Source organism: Neoarius graeffei, chromosome 23 (assembly GCF_027579695.1).
Source record: "Neoarius graeffei isolate fNeoGra1 chromosome 23, fNeoGra1.pri, whole genome shotgun sequence".
NCBI classification, from domain to species: domain Eukaryota; kingdom Metazoa; phylum Chordata; class Actinopteri; order Siluriformes; family Ariidae; genus Neoarius; species Neoarius graeffei.
In genome coordinates, this window is record NC_083591.1 from 41,429,971 (window position 1) to 41,453,932 (window position 23,962).

The 23,962-nt window shown below is 40.7% G+C and overlaps 1 protein-coding gene across 3 annotated transcripts in view; it reads left to right on the top strand.

Moving 5' to 3' along the window:
* The window catches only part of LOC132871732 (piezo-type mechanosensitive ion channel component 2), a 217,232-nt gene that overhangs the window by 55,395 nt on the left and 137,875 nt on the right, over positions 1-23,962 (top strand). For all 3 annotated transcript variants that reach the window (XM_060906188.1, XM_060906189.1, XM_060906190.1), the window contains exons 4-5: positions 14,205-14,247; positions 23,118-23,280. In XM_060906188.1, the coding sequence (XP_060762171.1) occupies positions 14,205-14,247; positions 23,118-23,280 (206 nt within the window). The remainder of the gene's footprint in view (positions 1-14,204; positions 14,248-23,117; positions 23,281-23,962) is intronic.

Here is a 23,962-nt window from a genome sequence, read left to right on the forward strand (position 1 = left end):
CTTTGGACTGTGGGGGAAACCGGAGCACCTGGAGGAAACTCACGCGGACACGGGGAGAACATGCAAACTCCTCACAGAAAGGCCCTCGCCAGCCACGGGGCTCGAACCCGGACCTTCTTGCTGTGAGGCGACAGCGCTAACCACTACACCACCGTGCCGCCCAAAACCGGTTCATATTAGAAATAAAATAAAATCATTAAATTTATTGTCACAATGCGACTACAGTTAATATTCACAAAGTCGTAATCAAACAATAAATCAATTCATCGAAGTAAGCATCAGGACTATAGCAATCAGTGTGCTGTTATGAGAAGTATATAGTTACAGTTGATAACTGACTCTTAAAAGCGCATAAACATTATAAAACTCAAGTTTGTCTAGACAGAAGTAGTCCTGAGCCTGGAGAGAATAATTATCTCTCAATTTTTATTTAATGTAATTCATTTGCATATGGCTTCTTGATCAATAAAGAGTTTAACTGATGAATATCACTGACCTATAGCTTTATCATGGCTTTGTGACTTAATGCACAGTTTGAGATTATTTTTCAAGCATTAGAGGAAGTATCATGACATAATACAGTATTAAAGGAGAACTGAAGGCAATTTTTTTTTATTATCAAATTTCTATTTATCTCATTTTATTAAATATAGGAATGCATTTTTGATTGCTATGTCGTCACTGCTATAGCAAGTTATGAGTGTTTGAAATATGCTCTGTAATATATCAGTCCATATGTCAAAGCAATGGACGTAAACGAGATTTGTTGAGACCTGTGCGAGACTTCGTAGGACAGAAGTAAAACGTACAGCGGAAATCAAAGCGACCAACATCTGCCAATGTTGTCAAAAGACACGCGCGCCCTCTTTCGAATGCTGACGTAATCAAGTCGGAAGTTTCGTTTGTTTTGATAACAATCAGGAAAGTTTGAAAATAGTAGGCAGTAATCGTCATTTAAACTTGTTTTTGTGCAATATTTTGTTTGGAAAACAGTTTTCAAAATGGCGGCACTGACACCTGGCTGACTCTTCACGTTTCGAAGTCTCGCACAAGTCTCGTGAAGATCGTGCGGATAAGCGACACCTGCCGTGGACCAAACGAACTAAATTCAACATGGCTAAAAACCGAATAGGCCGATAAGTATAATATTTATTTGCAATTAGTTGCCAATACGAGTCATGATATAAGGTTACTAAAACCGAAAACGTAATTGAATAACACGTTAATTAAGAAATAAAGCAAGTTTATAAATGACTTCAGTTCCCCTTTAATGTGGAGTAGGAACACATTAAGCTCCTGGGATTTGTTTAAATGGTTTCATTTTCTTTCATTTTTTTCCTGGCTTAGTGTGTGTGTTTGTGTGATGCTCTGATAACGTGACACTCTCTGTGCTACATTTCTGTCCTTGCGGTGCCAACGAAGCCATTAAGACATTAACCAGGAAACATTTGCAAAACCATGACAGAGGTGTTACTTCAGGATTTTTTTTTAAAGATAATTTTCAGACTTTGCAGACAGTGTCACTTTGTAATACACACACACACACACACACACACACGCTTCAGTTGGGCATTCTTTTTCAATTTAACACAAATGTTCTCATTCAAATGATATTATTAGGAACAACTTGGGGCAGCACGGTGGTGTAGTGGTTAGCGCTGTCGCCTCACAGCAAGAAGGTCCGGGTTCGAGCCCCGTGGCCGGCGAGGGCCTTTCTGTGTGGAGTCTGCATGTTCTCCCCGTGTCCGCGTGGGTTTCCTCCGGGTGCTCCGGTTTCCCCCACAGTCCAAAGACATGCAGGTTAGGTTAACTGGTGACTCTAAATTGACCGTAGGTGTGAATGTGAGTGTGAATGGTTTTCTGTGTCTATGTGTCAGCCCTGTGATGACCTGGCGACTTGTCCAGGGTGTACCCCGCCTTTTACCCGTAGTCAGCTGGGATAGGCTCCAGCTAGTCTGGCTAACGCAACTTCAAAGCTCTGCGAGCATTTGGTCTGGCAAAGATATTAAGCCCAACCATTTCCCAAAGCGCGTGGTTGACCCGCCTCCCTGAAATGCCTCAGTTTGCTACTGGTCGAAGCCAGAAAAGGCTGTGACAAAGCTTAAACCAATCACATCACTCTTTCCTCTGACGTATGTGACGTGATGGAAACTGCTTGAGTAACAGGAAGAAGGAGGAGATGAAGAGGAAGAGGACGATAATAACACGAGCAGAAATGGAGAGAAACTTCCCGTTGAATGCTTTCAATACAGCATCTACCGCTGTGTCAAAGGCTTGCCGCTGCTTCATGTTCGTAATGTTTCTAGTGAATGAAGCGCTTCCGGCATAGATTCTGTAAACAATCTATGGCTTCCGGTCGCAGTTCTACTACGTCACTGCCTTGAACACGCCTCTACCCAGGGCCGTTGGAGATGCTCAAAGTTGATTGGCTCCCGATTTTTCGGGAGCTTGGAAGAGCTGGAGATAGCTTGCCTTGCCAGACTAATTTCGCAACAGCCCCCCATGTTGCGTCACACTTAAGATGGGCGGGCCCAGGCTAGGCTCCAGCTTGCCTGTGACCCTGTAGAACAGGATAAAGCGTCTAGAGATAATGAGATGAGATGAGGAACAACTTGAGTGAAAAGCAGAACCTCAGAAATATTTACATTAATTTTGGAGTTTCTTAGTATTTGACATGTTTCCATTTTGCTTTAAAGTCATCTGAACTTGTGCTCCAGTAAAAGGGCTGAGACTCATGGGAAATCTGACCTTTTTTTACAAAGGAGCACATGGTCAATATCACAAATATCACAAAATTTAAAGTTACTGATGACATTTTCTTTTTTTTCTTTCTGTTTTGAAATTCTATATATGACTGGGACCAAAAATCGGTCCAGGCATTTTGGTCCATATCGTCCCACCGTCAGAAACCACCCACCATCTTGCACTTTTTAAAAAAATATGTGTACCTTCTGTACCATTCCCCCAAACACTACAAAGTTGTGTAGTAAGTGCACAATACAACGGTACGATAGAATTAAAATTTAATTGTCCCAAAAGTGAAATTTTCTTGGTGTGATATTAATTGCCTGGTATGCCAAATGGCAGTCCAGCGCTGTATAGTATATCCAGTATATAGTGTGATTAATAATGTCTCCCTCAGCCAGTGGTGTCTCCCGATCCATCTCAGGCTTGAGTGCATTGTGCTGACCACTGTCATTTTTGTGCTGACCACTTCTTTACACAAAAGTTACTGCTAGTTAAAAAAGACACCTTGTGCTATAGAGCGAGCATGAAGAGTAGAGTGTCTGATCAAGAAAGGGCATTTGGGGTTTCACAGAACCAACAAAGACCATATATAATTTTTTTTTTTTTTATCGGAAAGCGATTGGAGCAACTTTTTTCTGCTTCACTGAAAGCTTCATGCAGAAATACTGTATGCAACCCTCTAATAGGTCTAATAAAGGCTTCCTGTGCTCTGAGGTGCATTTTTAACACTGTTGACATTTTAATAGCAGCTGGCCCAGGAATATGTTAAGTATAGATACAGTATTAAGGGTGTAATGCATTGCCACTATCTTTATCTGTTCAGTGCTCTAAATATCTGTATCTCTATTGTGATTTGAATGGGAAATGGACATGGTCTGGACATTGATTTTTATTTATTTTTTTATTAATAAATGTGAATTCTGACACTATCCCACTGGAAACACTGGAAAACACCAAAAAAAAAAAAACAACCTCAGAGATCCTGGAAAAAGAACTGATTTTGATTCAGAAAATATAACAACAACTAGTAAAACATAACTTTATTACACTCTTGAATCTTGATCACTTTCTGACAAATGCTCTGTCTCATGTGACTGAGTAAGCAAGCTAACTCTCAACACAAAGACATCTTTCCCAAATCAAGGAACTATTGATTATATTTGACAACAGTCTTGTTCTTCACCTCTCCAGTGTGTTCTGGGTTGGATCCCTTTCCTAGGGTTTCTTGGCTAAGTAAGTACAGCCTCTGCTGCACTGCTTTTGGTCATAGACAATTTAGAGCAGCCAATTAGCCTAACTGCATGTCTTTGAACTGTGGGGGAAACCCACACAGACATGGGGAGAACGTGCAAACTCAGAACCCGGAACCTTCTTGCTGGGAGGTGACAGTGCTAACCACTGCACTACCATGCTGCCCACTTGACAACAGTAGTCACTTAATAATATTTTATCAGATTACTTCATATTTTGGGTTTGTTACGTTCCAGAAAGAAAGACCTGGAAATTTTGCTCGACAGGCTTTTAAAGTCTAATACGAAGCCAGGATAAAGTGCTGCTGCAAGTTAAAATTGAGTCCTTACAGTGCCATTTCATTGTACAACAAGAAGGGCACTTGGTAAAGTGCATACCTTGGCCAAATCACATACTATCAGCATCAAAATAAAATCAATTGAACCTAGGATAATACTAAATCTGTCCACCAAATTGTATCCAAATCCGTTCACAACTTTTTGAGTTATGTTGGGAACAGACAAAAAAAATCCTGGATCCACATACATACCCGGATTTGCATCAAAATCTAAATTGCATCGAAAAACTCAATTGTTCCTTGGCCCATGGCTCACTTTTTCTCAAAATTTAAATAAAGATGCATTCACTACTTTTTGAGTTACATTGTGAACAGACAAACAAGCAAACGAACAAACGGAGGCGAAAACATAACCTCCTCCAACAAAGTTGGTAGAGGTAATGAATGTAAAAACATATTTCTTTTGTTACATCCCTAGTTTGTTTGTATGTCGTTTTAGACTGGAAATATTGGAATTTTTTCCCCCAATATCACAATTATAATGATTATTAAAAAATGGTAAATGTCAAGCTAGAACCCATACATAGACTAAAATTTTTCGTCCTGGTACGGTATGAACCAAGAGTAATAATATTATAGATGCAAACATATACTTTTTCAGTTTTCCTTCTTTGTTTCAGTTCCATTACTTACAATAGCTTGCATATGCCCCCCTCCCACGCACGCACACACACACACACACACACACACACACACACACACACACATTTTGCCACACCTTTCCACATTTTGGAGTGTCACGAATTGAAATGGATTTAATTGAGATTGTATGTCATTGTATACACACAAAAAAGCCCATACTATTGAAGTGGTGGGAAAATCAATATAATTTGTCAATTAATTTGAAAATAAACAATGTAAAAGATACAATTGCATCAATATTCAGCTAAATTAGTTCTAGTGCAACCAGCTGCCATCCGAAATCATATAATTATTTGACTTGTGTGCAATTAAAATGGCATCTCAATATAAATATACTTGTAGCATGAAGATCCCAGTGTTTGTTCAAGAACGTGCCAAAACAAACAGCATCATGACAACCAAGCAGCCATCAAAATCTAAGCCTCTTCTGGAAAAGTGTTAGTCAGGGTTTGGTTATAAAACAAAACTTTGAACATCCCATGGAGCACCATTAAATCCCTTAAAAACCATATAAAACCTTTAACAAATGAAAAGAATTTGGCATAAAACGATTTTGCCTGGAAAAGTCTACGAAAAGCCAGTAACATACCAAAACAAACAGCATCATGACGACCAAGGAGCCATCAAAATCTAAGCCTCTTCTGGAAAAGTGTTAGTCAGGGTTTGGTTATAAAACAAAACTTTGAACATCCCATGGAGCACCAGTAAATCCCTTAAAAACCATATAAAACCTTTAACAAATGAAAAGAATTTGGCATAAAACGATTTTGCCTGGAAAAGTCGACCAAAAGCCAGTAACTGGGTAAGTTGGGTATTAAGCAGAGCAGCTACTCAGAACAGGATTATAAGTACAATATCATATGGTACATGTTCTTTACACATAATTTCCTGTATACATATTATTTGGTGTATGGAGATCCAGTGAAGTGAAATATTGTGTATTGTGAATCTGCAACATGTGATAATCATTGTCACGGTATCACTGTATTGCTCATTGAAACTGATTTTGCAATGGCAGCACATTAAAATCAGAGATGATAGAATGAGTGAGTATCCCTGTCTTACAGTATTGATCCAAGGAAGGTTTTGAGAAACGGAGTAGTGTTGAAGGGGTGGGATTCATCACCACTCTTTGCTGCATAAAAGGCGATATGTTTGATACAGTGGTGCTTGAAAGTTTGTGAACCCTTTAGAATTTTCTATATTTCTGCATAAATATGACCTAAAACATCATCAGATTTTCACTCAAGTCCTAAAAGTAGATAAAGAGAACCCAGTTAAACAAATGAGACAAAAATAATATACTAGGTCATTTATTTATTGAGGAAAATGATCCAACATTACATATCTGTGAGTGGCAAAAGTATGTGAACCTCTAGGATTAGCAGTTAATTTGAAGGTGAAATTAGAGTCAGGTGTTTTCAATCAATGGGATGACAATCAGGTGTGAGTGGGCACCCTGTTTTATTTAAAGAACAGGGATCTATCAAAGTCTGAGCTTCACAACACATGTTTGTGGAAGTGTATCATGGCACGAACAAAGGAGATTTCTGAGGACCTCAGAAAAAGCGTTGTTGATGCTCATCAGGCTGGAAAAGGTTACAAAACCATCTCTAAAGAGTTTGGACTCCACCAATCCACACTCAGACAGATTGTGTACAAATGGAGGAAATTCAAGACCATTGTTACCCTCCCCAGGAGTGATCGACCAACAAAGATCACTCCAAGAGCAAGGCGTGTAATAGTCGGCGAGGTCACAAAGGACCCCAGGGTAACTTCTAAGCAACTGAAGGTCTCTCTCACATTGGCTAATGTTCATGAGTCCACCATCAGGAGAACACTGAACAACAATGGTGTGCATGGCAGGGTTGCAAGGAGAAAGCCACTGCTCTCCAAAAAGAGCATTGCTGCTCATCTGCAGTTTGCTAAAGATCACGTGGACAAGCCAGAAGGCTATTGGAAAAATGTTTTGTGGACGGATGAGACCAAAATAGAACTTTTTGGTTTAAATGAGAAGCGTTATGTTTGGAGAAAAGAAAACACTGCATTCCAGTATAAGAACCTTATCCCATCTGTGAAACATGGTGGTGGTAGTATCATGGTTTGGGCCTGTTTGGCTGTATCTGGGCCAGGACAGCTTGCCATCATTGATGGAACAATGAATTCTGAATTATACCAGTGAATTCTAAAGGAAAATGTCAGGACATCTGTCCATGAACTGAATCTCAAGAGAAGGTGGGTCATGCAGCAAGACAACGACCCTAAGCACACAAGTCATTTTACCAAAGAATGGTTAAAGAAGAATAAAGTTAATGTTTTGGAATGGCCAAGTCAAAGTCCTGACCTTAATCCAATCGAAATGTTGTGGAAGGACCTGAAGCGAGCAGTTCATGTGAGGAAACCCACCAGCATCCCAGAGTTGAAGCTGTTCTGTACGGAGGAATGGGCTAAAATTCCTCCAAGCCGGTGTGCAGGACTGATCAACAGTTACCGGAAACGTTTAGTTGCTGCACAAGGGGGTCACACCAGATACTGAAAGCAAAGGTTCACATACTTTTGCCACTCACAGATATGTAATATTGGATCATTTTCCTCAATAAATAAATGACCAAGTACAATATTTTTGTCTCATTTGTTTAACTGGGTTCTCTTTATCTACTTTTAGAACTTGTGTGAAAATCTGATGATGTTTTACGTCATATTTATGCAGAAATACAGAAAATTCTAAAGGGTTCACAAACTTTCAAGCACCACTGTATATATTCATCCAGCGATATGCAAGGCGATATATTCATCTAAATGTTTGGACTGGAGGCTGTTTTGTGTTCTTTGGATTGTTCAAATGCCAAAAATCTTTTGTTAATGGCCTCTCTAATTCTATTCCAAGAGTAGGCATTTTCTAGGGACAGCTCAATAGTAGCTACATTCATAGACCCATACAACACAGCATGTTAAATGAAATGACAGAGTTTTTTATTCATCACCTTAAAGCCAAGCTCTTTTATTCAGACCTCTCTCCTAACGCCCTTTTTACTACGACAAGTGTGTGCATGGCATATATGAGGGTACTTCAAAATGTTCTCGGGATCACCCAGAAAACGTCACAGGAGAAAGTTCTTACGTTATTTTTCAACATAGTCTCCTTTAACTTCAATGCACTTGGTTCACTGATGTTCAAGCTTCACTATCCCTTTGCGGAAGAAGGTCACATCTTGAGCCTTCAGATCCTCAACAGCATGGATGTCTTCATCATGACTCTGAAAATGGGATTTCAGTTTGGGGAACAGATAGAAGTCAGACGGTGCCAGGTTGGGCGAGTAAGGTACATAGGGCAACAGTGCAAAGCCACATTTGGCTGCTTCTGCCACTGCCAGCTGTGTTGTGTGGACAGGCTCGTTGTCCTGGAGCAATATCACACCAGCTCGAAGCTTTCCTCTCCTTTTTTCTTTGACTGCTTCTTTCATTTGAGTTTTTGTGTACAGTGATAGAAGGCTTATAGCATACAGTTACGCCCCTTGTTTCCAGGTGATGCCGAAAACTTTTTGAAGTACACTCGCAATATTATAATGCCATGCAAGACCTGACATTGCTTTATTTCTTCACCTGATAAAGCACCATAAGCATAGCCTATAGTGATGAATTCAATTCAGATTTATTTGTATCATTCTTTTTTCAATAGATTATAGAAATCTGTGTATAGATTTAGATCCTTAATGTGCAAGCCAGAGATGACAATGGCAAGGAAAAACTCCCTGAGAAAACATGAGGAAGAATCCTTCAAAGAAACCAGACTACTCTCTGAATAACATGACAGAAGCCATTAACAACACATCCTCTTCTGGGTGACATTTAACAGGAGACTATAAATGTATAGATTATAAATCATTACAGTATACAGGTATAGAAGAGTAAAGACAAACAGGACTGTTTTTGTGTTCAAGTGTATTGAAAGGATGTTCAGTACAGTACCAGTGAAAAGTTTGGACACACCTCCTAATTCAAGGGTTTTTCTTTATTTTCATTAATTAAAAGACAGTTCATGTCTTAAAGTAATGATGGATGTCATTTTTCTTTACTTAGCTGAGCGGTTCTTGATATACAACCCCGATTCCAAAAAAGTTGGGACAAAGTACAAATTGTAAATAAAAATGGAATGCAATGATGTGGAAGTTTCAAAATTCCATATTTTATTCAGAATAGAACATAGATGACATATCAAATGTTTAAACTGAGAAAATGTATCATTTAAAGAGAAAAACTAGGTGATTTTAAATTTCATGACAACACCACATCTCAAAAAAGTTGGGACAAGGCCATGTTTCCCACTGTGAGACATCCCCTTTTCTCTTTACAACAGTCTGTAAACGTCTGGGGACTGAGGAGACAAGTTGCTCAAGTTTAGGGATAGGAATGTTAACCCATTCTTGTCTAATGTAGGATTCTAGTTGCTCAACTGTCTTAGGTCTTTTTTATCGTATCTTCCGTTTTATGATGCGCCAAATGTTTTCTATGGGTGAAAGATCTGGACTGCAGGCTGGCCAGTTCAGTACCCGGACCCTTCTTCTACGCAGCCATGATGCTGTAATTGATGCAGTATGTGGTTTGGCATTGTCATGTTGGAAAATGCAAGGTCTTCCCTGAAAGAGACGTCGTCTGGATGGGAGCATATGTTGCTCTAGAACCTGGATATACCTTTCAGCATTGATGGTGTCTTTCCAGATGTGTAAGCTGCCCATGCCACACACACTAATGCAACCCCATACCATCAGAGATGCAGGCTTCTGAACTGAGCGCTGATAACAACTTGGGTCGTCCTTCTCCTCTTTAGTCTGAATGACACGGCGTCCCTGATTTCCATAAAGAACTTCAAATTTTGATTCGTCTGACCACAGAACAGTTTTCCACTTTGCCACAGTCCATTTTAAATGAGCCTTGGCCCAGAGAAGACGTCTGCGCTTCTGGATCATGTTTAGATACGGCTTCTTCTTTGAACTATAGAGTTTTAGCTGGCAACGGCGGATGGCATGGTGAATTGTGTTCACAGATAATGTTCTCTGGAAATATTCCTGAGCCCATTTTGTGATTTCCAATACAGAAGCATGCCTGTATGTGATGCAGTGTCGTCTAAGGACCCGAAGATCACGGGCACCCACTATGGTTTTCCGGCCTTGACCCTTACGCACAGAGATTCTTCCAGATTCTCTGAATCTTTTGATGATATTATGCACTGTAGATGATGATACTGTATGTTCAAACTCTTTGCAGTTTTACACTGTCGAACTCCTTTCTGATATTGCTCCACTATTTGTCGGCGCAGAATTAGGGGGATTGGTGATCCTCTTTCCATCTTTACTTCTGAGAGCCGCTGCCACTCCAAGATGCTCTTTTTATACCCAGTCATGTTAATGACCTATTGCCAATTGACCTAATGAGTTGCAATTTGGTCCTCCAGCTGTTCCTTTTTTGTACCTTTAACTTTTCCAGCCTCTTATTGCCCCTGTCCCAACTTTTTTAAAATGTGTTGCTGTCATGAAATTTCAAATGAGCCAATATTTGGCATGAAATTTCAAAATGTCTCACTTTCGACATTTGATATGTTGTCTATGTTCTATTGTGAATACAATATCAGTATTTGAGATTTGTTAATTATTGCATTCCGTTTTTATTTACAATTTGTACTTTGTCCCAACTTTTTTGGAATCAGGGTTGTAATCTGGATTACGACAGTTGTGGAATAGGGTTGCTTCCATCCATCCATTATCTATAACTGCTTATCCTGTGCAACCTGGAGCCTATCCCAGCCGACTATGGGCGAGAGGCGGGGTACACCCTGGACAAGTCGCCAGGTCTTCGCAGGGCTGGCACACAGAGACAAACAACCATTCACACTCACATTCACACCTACAGTCAATTTAGAGCCACCAGTTAACCTAGCCTGCATGCCTTTGGACTGTGGGGAAAACCAGAGCACCCAGGGAGAACAAACAAACTCCACACAGAAAGACCCCCGCTGGGCCCTGGGCTTGAACCCAGAACCTTCTTGCTGTGAGGCAACAGTGCTAACCACTACATCGCCAATAGGGTTATTTACTGTTTATAATTTACTGTTTTGGTCTTAAAGACATTTAGAAGACAAGAAATTGCACTAATTAACTTTTGATGAGGCACACCTGTTAATTAAAAAGCATTCCAGATGGCTACCTTATGAAGCTGGTTAAGATAATGCCAGTCATGTACAAACCATCATCAAGGTTTTGTTTTTTTAACGCTTTTTTTTTTTGTTTACCACATCATTCCATATAGTATGTTCCATATGCTATTTTATAGTTTTGATATCTTCAGTATCATTCTACAACGTAGAAAACTGGGTGGTACGGTGGTCTAGTGGTTAGCACTGTCGCCTCACAGCAAGAAGGTTCTGGGTTTGAGCTCAGCAGCCAATGGGGGCCTTTCTGTGTGGAGTTTGCATGTTCTCCCCATGTCTGCATGGGTTTCCTTCGGGTGCTCTGGTTTCCCCCACAGTCCAAAGACATGCAAGTTAGGTTAACATGGGGCGGCCTTGGGCTGAAGTGCCTTTGAGCGAAGCACGTAACCCCCAACTGCTCCCCGGGTGCTGTAGCATAGTTGCCCACTGCTCTGGGTATGTGTGTGTGCTCATTGCTCACTTGTATGTGTGTGTGTGTGTGTGTGTGTGTGTGTGTGTGTGTGTGTGTGTGCGCGCACGCATGTGTGTGTTCACTGCTTCACATGGGTTAAATGCAGAGGATGAATTTCACTGTGCTTGAGTGTGCATGTGACAAATAAAGGCTTCTTCTTCTTCTTAATTGTCAATATACAGAAAAACCTATGACTGAGGAGGTGTGTCCAAACTTTTGACTGGTACTGTATTTCTGTAAATTTATGATTACAGAAGCAGTCCTTAGGTAAAAATCTACTGATTAAATTTGGATAATTTAACACAGTCCAGCTAGTCTGGGTACTGAGAACTTTTAAGTTCAGGGGTGAGTGGGGATCTGTTCGTCTTGGACATGTGATGGTTTCTGTGTCGCATGTGATAAGCCATTAATTCTGTTATCCTCTCCTAACCCTATCCTTGTCTGTCTGTCTGTCTGTCTGTCTGTGCACACAAAAATATTGATAGGCATAAATACAGAGAAGCTTTCGGATTAGTGATTTATGTCAATTTATATTTATAGATATAACAATATAAAGACAAATCAGTTAAAATATTCTTAAGTACATTACAGCAGCGACTTACATGCAGTACTTAGATATAGTTGACGCTGAGGTTTGAGCTTATCACATCACAGCATCAATTGGGATTCTGTGACATTAAATAAACCTGGCAGCAGGTAATTTACACAAGGAGATTCAGACCACAATGATGGATTAGAGGCTGGAATAGTAACAGCATCTGTAATATTGTCTTCACCTCAAAAGGCAATCTGACACCTAATTGAGCAGCTAATTTACTAACAAACCGTCAGACATATCGATTCATCTTTATTGTAAACACTTCAGTCACAACTTAAGTGTTGCACAGTTCAACCACTTGCACATCTTAGCTGTCAGGGAAATACTGGAAATGATGATCTGGAACTTTGTTAGGCAGTGTTTTAGTTCGTACTTACTGTTTCTACCTGGGTATCATTACCTCCGCCATCTTTGTTGGAGGAGGTAATGTTTTCGCCTATGTCTGTTTGTTTGATTGTCTGTTCCCAACGTAACTCAAAAAATAGTGAATGGATTTTGATGAATTTCGGAGGAAAGGTGGGCCATGGCCCAAGGACTGTTTTGATGCAAATCCGGATATGTTTGTGGATCCAGGATCCAGATGTGTATGCAGATCCAGGATTTTTTTTTTTGTCTGTTCCCAACGTAACTCAAAAAGTAGTGACTGGATTTTAATGAAATTTTCAAGAAAGGTTGGCCATGGGGGGCGGCACGGTGGTGTAGTGGTTAGCACTGTCGCCTCACAGCAAGAGGGTCCTGGATTCAAGCCCCGTGGCCAACAAGGGCCTTCCTGTGTGGAGTTTGCATTTTGTCCGCGTGGGTTTCCTCCGGGTGCTCCGGTTTCCCCCACAGTCCAAAGACATGCAGGTTAGGTTAACTGGTGACTCTAAATTGACCGTAGGTGTGAATGTGAGTGTGAAAGGTTATCTGTGTCTATGTGTCAGCCCTGCGATGACCTGGTGACTTGTCCAGGGTGTACCCCACCTCTCGCCCATAGTTAGTTGGGATAGGCTCCAGCTTGCCTGCAACCCTGTAGAACAGGATAAGCAGCTACAGATGATGGATGGATGGTGTGAATGGTTGTTTGTGTCTATGGGTCAGCCCTACGATAACCTGGCGACTTGTCCAGGGTGTACGGTACCCTGCGTCTTGCCCATTGTCAGCTGGGATAGGTTCCAGCTTGCCTGCGACCCTGTAGAACAGGATAAGTGACTACAGATAATGGATGGATGGGTTGGCCATGGGCCAAGAAACATTTGATTAGATTTTGATGCAAATCCAGATATGTACAGTATGTGGATCCAGGATTTTTTTTTTCCTGTTCCCAACGTAACTCAAAAAGTAGTGGCTGGATTTTGATGAAATTTGGTGTACGGCTTTAGTATGATCCTACATTCAACTGATTTGATTGTGATGTTGATCCAAATCAGGATCCAGATTTTGGATCACACTTTATCCTCATTCTGATGTTTGATGTGAACATTAACTGAAGCTTTTGACCTGTATCTGCATGATTTTATGCATTGCGCTGCTGCCAGATGATTGGCTGATTGAATAACTGCATCAGTGAGCAGGTATGCAGCTGTTCCTAATAAAGTGGATGGCGAGTGTAATCAATATGCTTTCAACAAGTGAACAGGAAACTAGAAGGGCACTCAGTGGAGTTCGTACCTCCGCCAAGCCACATATGATGGATCCAGATCCAAAATTGGCTGATTGGAAAACTGCATCAGCGAGCAGGCGCACTGGTGTTCCTATAAAAGTGAATGCGAATGTCTATGAAAGGCAAAATGTGAAACCGCTATTGTAAAATGGTTGATGCGAAAATTATAGAAATATCCTTTGAAACTTTGCATAATGATACAAAACTTCCCTGAACAAAAACTTAACAGTCTTTTTTTTTTTCTTATTTTGCTTCACAAATCAGGCTGTGAAGAAAATGCAGTGGAAATGCATCAGATTGTAAAGAGCTTTTTTTTTTTTTCTCCATCAGGTTCAGACTGGGAGAAGCCCATACGACAGATTGGATTTGAGAGGTAAGATACATCAGTTTATTTTAACTCTATGGATTTTGTATAAACACAGAGAGAGAGAGAGACCTGTGCATGCTTATATGCTATCCATTTTGTCAGCTAAATTTTGGCAGTCTATTCCAAAGTATATTTCAGTATGAGATGGATGGAGAGTATGGGGAGTCCAGTGCCCAATGCTGATTTGATTGGTTTGGGGTTTTTTTTCCCCCTCCCATACACATATAGATCAGTATAATAACACATTACATTCGCTTAACCTTTGAACATTTGTGCTGCACTAAACATCCCGCATACACCAGCAACACTTTTATGCCTCCGCCAATAAATCTTGGAAGTATTACGTTTACAATTTGTCCATCCACCAGAGATTCTCGCTCGCATGATACCTCAAGAACGAGTGGTTAAATGTTTGTAGGACTTGAATGGAATCATCATTGTAACCAGAAGATGAACTGATTACATTTTTGGCATTGATCCAAACAGGCTCAAGGTCACAGCAAGGTCAAATATCAGAAAGTTTTTCTCTAATAGCTTCCTCATCTCATTATCTGTAGCCGCTTTATCCTGTTCTACAGGGTCGCAGGGAAGCTGGAGCCTATCCCAGCTGACTACGGGCGAAAGGCGGGGTACACCCTGGACAAGTCACCAGGTCATCACAGGGCTGACACATAGACACAGACAACCATTCACACCTACGCTCAATTTAGAGTCACCAGTTAACCTAACCTGCATGTCTTTGGACTGTGGGGGAAACCGGAGCACCCGGAGGAAACCCACGCAGACACGGGGAGAACATGCAAACTCTGCACAGAAAGCCCCTCGCCGGCCACAGGGCTCGAACCCGGACCTTCTTGCTGTGAGGCGACAGCACTAACCACTACACCACCGTGCCGCCCTCGAAATACATTTTATATTTTAATATTTTCAGTGATCAACAAGAAGGACGAGACTTGAGGTAGAGGCAAGGCAAGGCAAGTTTATTTATATAGCGCATTTCATACACAGTGGCAGTTCAATGTGCTTTACAGAGGTAAAAGCAAAGCAGTAAACAATAGAAAATAAAATTACATAAAATAAAGGGGGAAGAAGAGAGAAAGTTCAGTAAAAACAGCAGAATAAAATGGAATAAAAGTTAAGTAAAGTTTAAGACATGCAAAGACTGTAAAAGTTAAGTAAAGTTTAAGACATGCAAAGATGATGATTCTTTGACTTGTCCTTGTTTTTCAGTTTTTTGCACTTTTTATGACTAAACACAAGGACGGAGGAGTTGTAGGCTTCCTGACTCGGATCATCAGACTTTACGCCACCACAATCGCGTGTTGTGTGTCAGTGTAAAATTTTGACGGCGAATTCTGTCTAACCTCACTTTTCGACGCTTAGCCTCTTTAGGTCTTCTATAAAACTTTAAATCAGGAAAAGTCATTTTTCCCCCAGGTGAATTCGAAGAAATGACTGAGGTTAACTGACTTAGTAAACAAATATAGCACCTGATTACCCCCCAAGGCGCTATGGGTAATGTGAAAGTAGTCAATATTATCTTAACTTAGAGTCCAGCCATATGACTACAGTGACATGGCCACTCTGGCGGCTTCAGCCATCAAAGTGTCTAGAACATTACAGTAGTGGTTTCCCGTTGCCTTCTACTGGATAATTATAGAGGTTTTCTCCACTCAACCATTCACACTTATGGACAGTTTAGAGCCTCCAATTAGCCTAACCTGCACCTGGAGGAAACCTACGCAGACATGGGGAGAACACGCAAACTCCACACAGAAAGGCCCCTGTCGGCCTCGAACCCAGAACCTTCTTGCTGTGAGGCGACAGTACCAATCACTTACACCACCATACCACCTTAGGTTAGCATCATGTTTTCTCATGAAATGATAGGAGTCAAATTAGTTACTGTATATAGATGTTAAAGTAAACCCTGCTTATCTTATAAATTTCAGACAATGTATTTGCAAACCTGTCTCATGTGACTATAGAAAACGGGAGGAATGCGGGACTGTGGGGTCTTTGGTTTGGTTCATTAAGAAAAAAAAATTGTTTAAACTTTTGACATGCTATTTCCTTACTGTTCTTTGGCACACATGTATGGGGAAAAAAACACCAAAGAAGACGAATGATATCCCAAGAATCTCTCCATTTCTGCAGACTGTAGTTAAATATAAGTAAAAGCAATATGTTTAACATTTATGCTGTTATTAATATTTAGAGTCTTCCTGTCTGCCAACATGCTGTGTAGTTTATGGGTTAAAATTCTGTGTTTTTTTTTCTTCGAACCTACCACCATTTTCTTGTTTGGACCTCTGAATTTGACAAAAGTAAATGCATACAAAATTAATAAATTTGATTCAGATCATCATAATACCTAGGCCTACCTGAAGAAAAAAGTTACAATAGGAGTTTTATGATCCTGACCTTGCTGTATAAACCAAAAGTGTTCAGAATATTACATACAGTACCAGTCAAAAGTATGGACACCCCTACTCATTCATAGGTTTTTCTGTATTTTGTATTTTCTTCATTGTAGAACAATACTGAAGATGTCAAACTATGAAACAACATCTGGAACATTTGTGGAGGGGAAAAAAAAGTGTTAAAAACGTTTAGAGTATTCAAAGTAGCCAGCGTTTACCTTGATGACGCTTTGCATACTATTGGCATTATCTTAAAGCTGTACTGCCTTTCAGATTTTTCAAGTGTAGGTCTCGTCTCATCTCATTATCTCTAGCCGTTTTATCCTGTTCTACAGGGTCGCAGGCAAGCTGGAGCCTATCCCAGCTGACTACGGGCGAAAGGCGGGGTATACCCTGGACAAGTCGCCAGGTCATCACAGGGCTGACACATAGACACAGACAACCATTCACACTCACATTCACACCTACGGTCAATTTAGAGTCACCAGTTAACCTAACCTGCATGTCTTTGGACTGTGGGGGAAACCGGAGCACCCGGAGGAAACCCACGCGGACACGGGGAGAACATGCAAACTCCGCACAGAAAGGCCCTCGCCGGCCACAGGGCTCGAACCTGGACCTTCTTGCTGTGAGGCGACAGCGCTAACCACTACACCACCGTGCCGCCCCAAGTGTAGGTCATAAAAAGAATTTTCCCTGACACCTAGTTATTTTTGTTTAGTGGACCGAAAGCTACTGAATTCGAATCACAGATTTCCAATTTTATTAGTTTTTTTAAAATAGAACAATTAATGAATTTAGGGCCACGTGGCCCTAAATTCTCCGCTATTTTTTCCAGCTTCACCATGACCCAATTCAAGATACTACATCATGCACGATGTGGTGGTCTTTCCTCGTTCATGCAAGGCACTGTGGGATACAAATTTGAAACAGGAGAGGAAAATGGAGGACGTGAGTGTGCAAATGAAACATGAAAGACGTGGTTGGTAGAAGAGAGCAACTGGACTTGCTTGAAAAGTCTTGAAGACGTTTCGCCTCTCGTCCGAAAGGCATCCTCAGTTCTGTCTGTCTAATAGGGAGTATCAAGTATTTATCCTCTCATGGATCATCATAGAATCCGAATCAGAATGCTGATGGCTGCATTGTAGGTGGCTGATAGATGTCATAGACACCCACCTCTGTTCAGTGATGGTCGTTCCAGGTTGACAAAAATGAACGATCCTCTCTGGCTAAGATGTCTGCCAGTTTTCTGGAAGTCCTCTCATACTCCCGCACCAGTGAAGGGAACTCATCCCAAAGTGCGTAGAAACATATCTGTGAAGATACTCAGTCATCCAGGTACATAGTAATCTGTGGTTGGTAGAAGAGAGCAACTGGACTTGCTTGAAAAGTCTTGAAGACGTTTCGCCTCTCGTCCGAAAGGCATCCTCAGTTCTGTCTGTCTAATGCCTCTTCTACCAACCACAGATTACTATGTACCTGGATGACTGAGTATCTTCACAGATAAACATGAAAGACCAACTACAGTAACAGAAAGCGAGAAGAAGAGACATTATGTTGTGAAGGAAAGGAAATGTAGGACTAAACTAATAAATATCGGCGGTCAGCGAGCACCTCGGTGTGATCAGCTGTTCGTTTAGCGACAGAATGATGGAACTGTCAGTGCATGGTCAAGGTAAACCTGTAGATGATAGTAATGCAACACTGTGGATGCCTGCTGCCGTAAAACCCAAAAGAAGAAGAACCTGTGCATGCGCACACGGACTTCCTCTGTCTGCTTGATTGTGCGAAGCAAGTGATCGATTTCATGCACATTATTTGCTCGGGAATCCCCTCAAATTAAATAACTTCCCAGCCACAGAATGGCCTGATTTTTTTTGAGATATTACAGAAATAAACATATATCACAATGACCAAATTTCAGAGGGATCTAAATTTCACCGCTTTTATGAAATCGAAAGGCCATCTAGCTTTAACCAGCTTCATGAGGTAGTCACCTGGAATGCTTTTCAATTAACAGCTGTGCCTCATCAAAAATGAATTAGTGGACGAGTCTCTTGCCTTCTTAATGCTTTTGAGACCAAAACAGTAAATAGTAAATAATAAAAATACAGTAAATAGCCCTATTCAACAACTGTAGTAATCTGTATAATGTCAAGAACCGCTCAACTAAGTAAAGAGAAACGACATCCATCATTACTTTAAGACATGAAGTGACTTTTAATTAATAAAAATAAAGGAAAAAAACATTGAATTAGGCGGCACGGTGGTGTAGTGGTTAGCGCTGTCGCCTCACAGCAAGAAGGTCCGGGTTCGAGCCCCGTGGCCGGCGAGGGCCTTTCTGTGCGGAGTTTGCATGTTCTTCCCGTGTCCGCGTGGGTTTCCTCCGGGTGCTCCGGTTTCCCCCACAGTCCAAAGACATGCAGGTTAGGTTAACTGGTGACTCTAAATTGAGCGTAGGTGTGAATGTGAGTGTGAATGGTTGTCTGTGTCTATGTGTCAGCCCTGTGATGACCTGGCGACTTGTCCAGGGTGTACCCCGCCTTTCGCCCGTAGTCAGCTGGGATAGGCTCCAGCTTGCCTGCGACCCTGTAGAACAGGATAAAGCGGATAGAGATAATGAGATGAGAGACCATTGAATTAGAATGAATACAAACTTTTGACTGGTATTATATGTCTGAATCAGTGCAACTCTCAGTGCAAATACTGCATAACCCCCAAACCTTAGAAGCTGTTGTCAGAATTTACAGTTTGAAATATTCTTCGCTGAATGTAGTGTCTTGCAGTGCTGCGAGTAAACAGGTTTTATAGTAATACTATAAAAATGAGTAATGGGTGTGTAAAATCAGGTTGAGCTCCCAGTGTTTTTGGAATAGATAACACCCACAGTGCATGCTATGCTACTAATAATTGTAAGTGGTGGAAAATTATTGACTCACCCTTGCTTGTTTGAAGTCTAGGAGCGAGAAAGACCGTTGTGATATTTTTAAATTATTGAGTTGCTTGCCTGTGTAAGCATCATCCTGCTGTTAGCAGGAAACAAACAGACACAAACAGCATTACAGCCCACTAATGCGCGTGTCAGGCAGTCTGCCCATCTCTCCATACAGCTCCACCTGAGCGCTAAACCCACTTACACCTGACCTGCTTTTGAAAGCCCACATTTTTCAGAGTCAAATCTGACATACGGAGGCACTCGTAAGACCTTGATACAATTAGCTGCGGTTTCTCATAAGTGCGGGCCGCGTATCTGCGGATTTATTTTGCTAAGAGTGGAGCCACTGAAAGTGGCAGGAAGCTGAACTGTAAACTGTTTATGCCCTTAATTGACCTGTTACTCCAACGAAGGCATTTAGCCATGACATTACGGGACGGTGATGTCTCTCTCCTCTTAAACCTGGCACGGATTCACGCGAGAGGGAGGAAACAGAGCCGTCAAATTGACTTAGAGCCAGCACGCCAAGGAGAGATGAGTCTAAAGTGGCCGCTTTGGACCAGAAAAGATAGAAACTGTTATTACGTTGTCATTTTTATCTCAAGGTGTTGGAGCATCCAGTTTAATGGATGGACTTTCTAAAGCCTCCAGGACTTCACAGATAAAATGGAAACATGACCATATTCTGTCAGCCCTGTGATGACCTGGCGACTTGTCCAGGGTGTACCCCGCCTTTCACCCGTAGTCAGCTGGGATAGGCTCCAGCTTGCCTGCGACCCTGTAGGACAGGATAAAGCGGCTACAGATAATGAGATGAGATGAGATGACCGTGTTCATTAACACAGTAGGGACATTTTCTCTTCACTCAGATGTTGTTTCATTGGGGATTTTTTAAGGGCTGATTGGAAGCATCAGGGTCTAATTAGACTGGAATCCACTTAGCATTTGGCATTGATTAGTCGATACTGCAACTCCCAACTTTTATGAGGTGAACACAGTCTGGAAAGGGCTTCGCACTTTCCTGACTGCAGGAATAATTGTATGCTTTTTGTGTCTAACCAACACAAGAGCAAGAGCTGTTGATTGTTGTAAACAATTTGATCTGAAGTAGAGGCTGACATTTAGAGACATAAATACATTTATAAAATTAGAAGACGGATTATAGGGTGCAGAAATATTTTGTAGTAAACAAGGATTTTTATTTAACCAGCTAATGATGTTTATCCTCCTACCTTGAATAATATTCTGTTTTCTGATTTAGACATCTTTAGCTGCAACATACATATATTAATGTCATAACCGTTCTTATTTATTTACAAGATTGAAATCACAGACATCGCTCTTTGTGGACTTAAAGTTCTAGTTCTGGTTATGCAGCGATAAACACGTTGCTCCTCAAAGAGAAGATTGAGGTCTGAATAGAGGCTTTTATAGGACTGTGAAGGAACTGTTTTGAATAAATCATTCCTAAATAGAGTAACGCATTTTGGGGGGGGGGGAGTTATTTCCACTGTGGCTGGTTTAGAGAAGCCTGATGAGAAATCTGCTTCTAATAAGAAATATTTATATCCTTTTAATATGGGGAAATGCTGATTTTATAGAACTGGGTGGAGAGGCATATAAAATCCAAGGACTGTAGCACACTACAGATGTGTAAGAAACTTTAGCTGGAAAATGCTACCGGGCAAAAACCCTGCATTCCTTCTTCGCATCATCACAGATGGTGTTTGTTCAGGGGACCTCCACGGCTACACGTGATATTTGGTTTGTTATTGGTAAACGAATGCAAATAAGAAGTTTACATGTGGGGATCATTCCTATAATATGTCCAGATTATTTAGGTATAATGCTGAAAAGACTGTTCAAGCCGCCAGTAAATTCATGCCATGATAGTATGAGAACTTTGAGATCATCATCAATTTGACCATGATACTACGACCATATGCACAGTGTATGGCCCATTCTATAATTGCGGGTACTTTTGAAGCGTCGACTCTGTTAGTCGTTGTCAACTCTGTCACCGTTAAACTGGCCTGTTAAACGCATTAACAGGATTGACAATAACAGAGTTGACATTTTCCATCATTTTGTGTTTTAGCTCCACATGCTCACCTCAAACTAGCTAGCACATGGCATGTATAAAAACAGAATTTTATGGATTTTAATCATATTATTGTTTTTAAAAATGAGCGAGAGATTCACTCCAATATCACAATAACAGATTTGACGAATAATTCATCTACTGTTGGTGTATCCCCAACATTTTGTTCAAATTAATGAGAGAAGAAACATAACATACCTCACTGCCTTTCTGAAGTTTCCTGCCAGAGGAAGTGACATCTCTCGGTACAGGTGTCATGTGTATTATTAAAAGTGTTTCTGGATTTTATGTGGTTTTATAACAGAGTTAACAAGAACATTGATACAGATTTAAATATTCCTGAAATTTCACATAATACAGAAAATAGACTTTCAATGTTTCAATGCAATTGATTTTATAACAGTTAATAGAATAAGCCCCAAAAAACAAATTGTTAGACTGAATCACTTCATGTTTATTCAAGTTGAATGTATGAATTAGGAGTCGAAGACAGCCAATAATGCGGGGGGAGGGGTGGGAGTCAATTAGTTAATGTTTCATGGATAAATTGGGTCTAAAATGTACATCAGGGATTGCTGTTGGTGAAAGTTTGTCATAATTCGCATTATTGTTCAAATCTGATTCAATAAAGATTTATTTTGTGGAAAATAACAAAAGCTTTATCTCAGAGACGCGAAATGTACCCCGAATTCCAGAATGACCCATATGCAAATATTCTTATCTGTACCTGTATTCAAGAGTGATCTAATGAGAAGGTTTTTTTTTATTTTATATATATATATATATATATATATATATATATATATCCTACCTCTGAATCACCTGCAACACTGGAAAGGACTATAAAAACAAAACAGAGGTAGAAATGGCAAGGTTAGCACAGTCTATGAATCCTATCTCTGACGGTTCCTCAACCTTAGCTGCATCAAACACATCAAGTTCTTCATTGGTCTCAACTACATATGTGTGCTCATATTTTCTCATTAATTTAGTTGATTTTGTTTCCCAAAACATAAGCAAAACACTACCCAATTTAAACCATCAGAACCCTGACCAGGCAGTTACTAAGGACGAACGAACAAGGACGAACGCTGTAAAAGCACTTGCAGGTGGTCTTTGTTTGTCCCTCCAGTATCATGTCTGTCTGCTTGTTCAAGTAAATACCTCTCACTTGCATGGGATCCTATCTTGATTCATACCTTGAGCGCTATCAACCTAGTAAGGTTTCATATGTGTATTTGTGTCTTTAGAACACATCGTCTGTGAATTCCCAATAATGTATTGATGCTTGGATCATTGGAACTTTACTTGCAATATTGTGATCATGTATAGTAAGAGTCTCAATGATTGTAATGGTCCAGTCAGAGCTACTGGGTATAAAGGTCATGGACTGATTTCCAGTATCCTCTCCGATTAGCGTTATAGGAGCAGATGTAGGAAATGGCATCCGGGTGTTTCTACCGGACATCGGCATGTTCATGGCAGGCCTGGGCACCTGGCTGCTGTGTCGGAGTCTGGAGAAGAAAAGACCAACGGAGGAAATGGCGCAGTACAACCAGGACTTTGATGCAGAAGAACAGGTGAGATGGACATAAACTCTAACAGCACACATTTAACACACACAGACATAAACATCAACAGACGTAAACATAAATGTATCAGTCTTGGTTTCTTGCATTTTGCATGATTATTGTTGTTTGGTGATCGCCTGACCCCTTGCCTGTTTTTGACAGTGATTTTTTTCTGTCAGGAAACAGTCTGCAGGAGGACATAAATGCAGTTAGTAGTTTACTGAAAAAAAACTGGCAAACAAATCCAAAATAGAAAGCAAAGTCGTCAAAAACAGGCAAGGGGTCAGGCAATCAGCAAACAACAATAATCAAGCAAAATGCAAGAAACCAGGAACCAGAACAAGCTCAAAAACCAGAATAGCAATTGTAACAATAAGTCTTGGAAAAATCAGGCAAGGATATATTGAGCATTTACTTTGCAAATAAGTCCTTGGTGAGTGTTTATCTAAAGAGTGTGTCAGTGATTAGGGGCAGGTGTGTGTGATCAGAACTCCGGTGATTCTGAAAATGACTGGTTGTGTAGTGGTGGGGATTATAGTCTATGGCAGCCATATTTGTTCCAGGAAGTGGAGATCGGAGTGGATTCCAGCACTGACATGACAAAATTCATAATCAGGTTTCTATGAACAGCATCTTTACCAGCAGTACTGGTGTTTTATACAATATGTTTTTCTTCGAGTTATTTTCATAC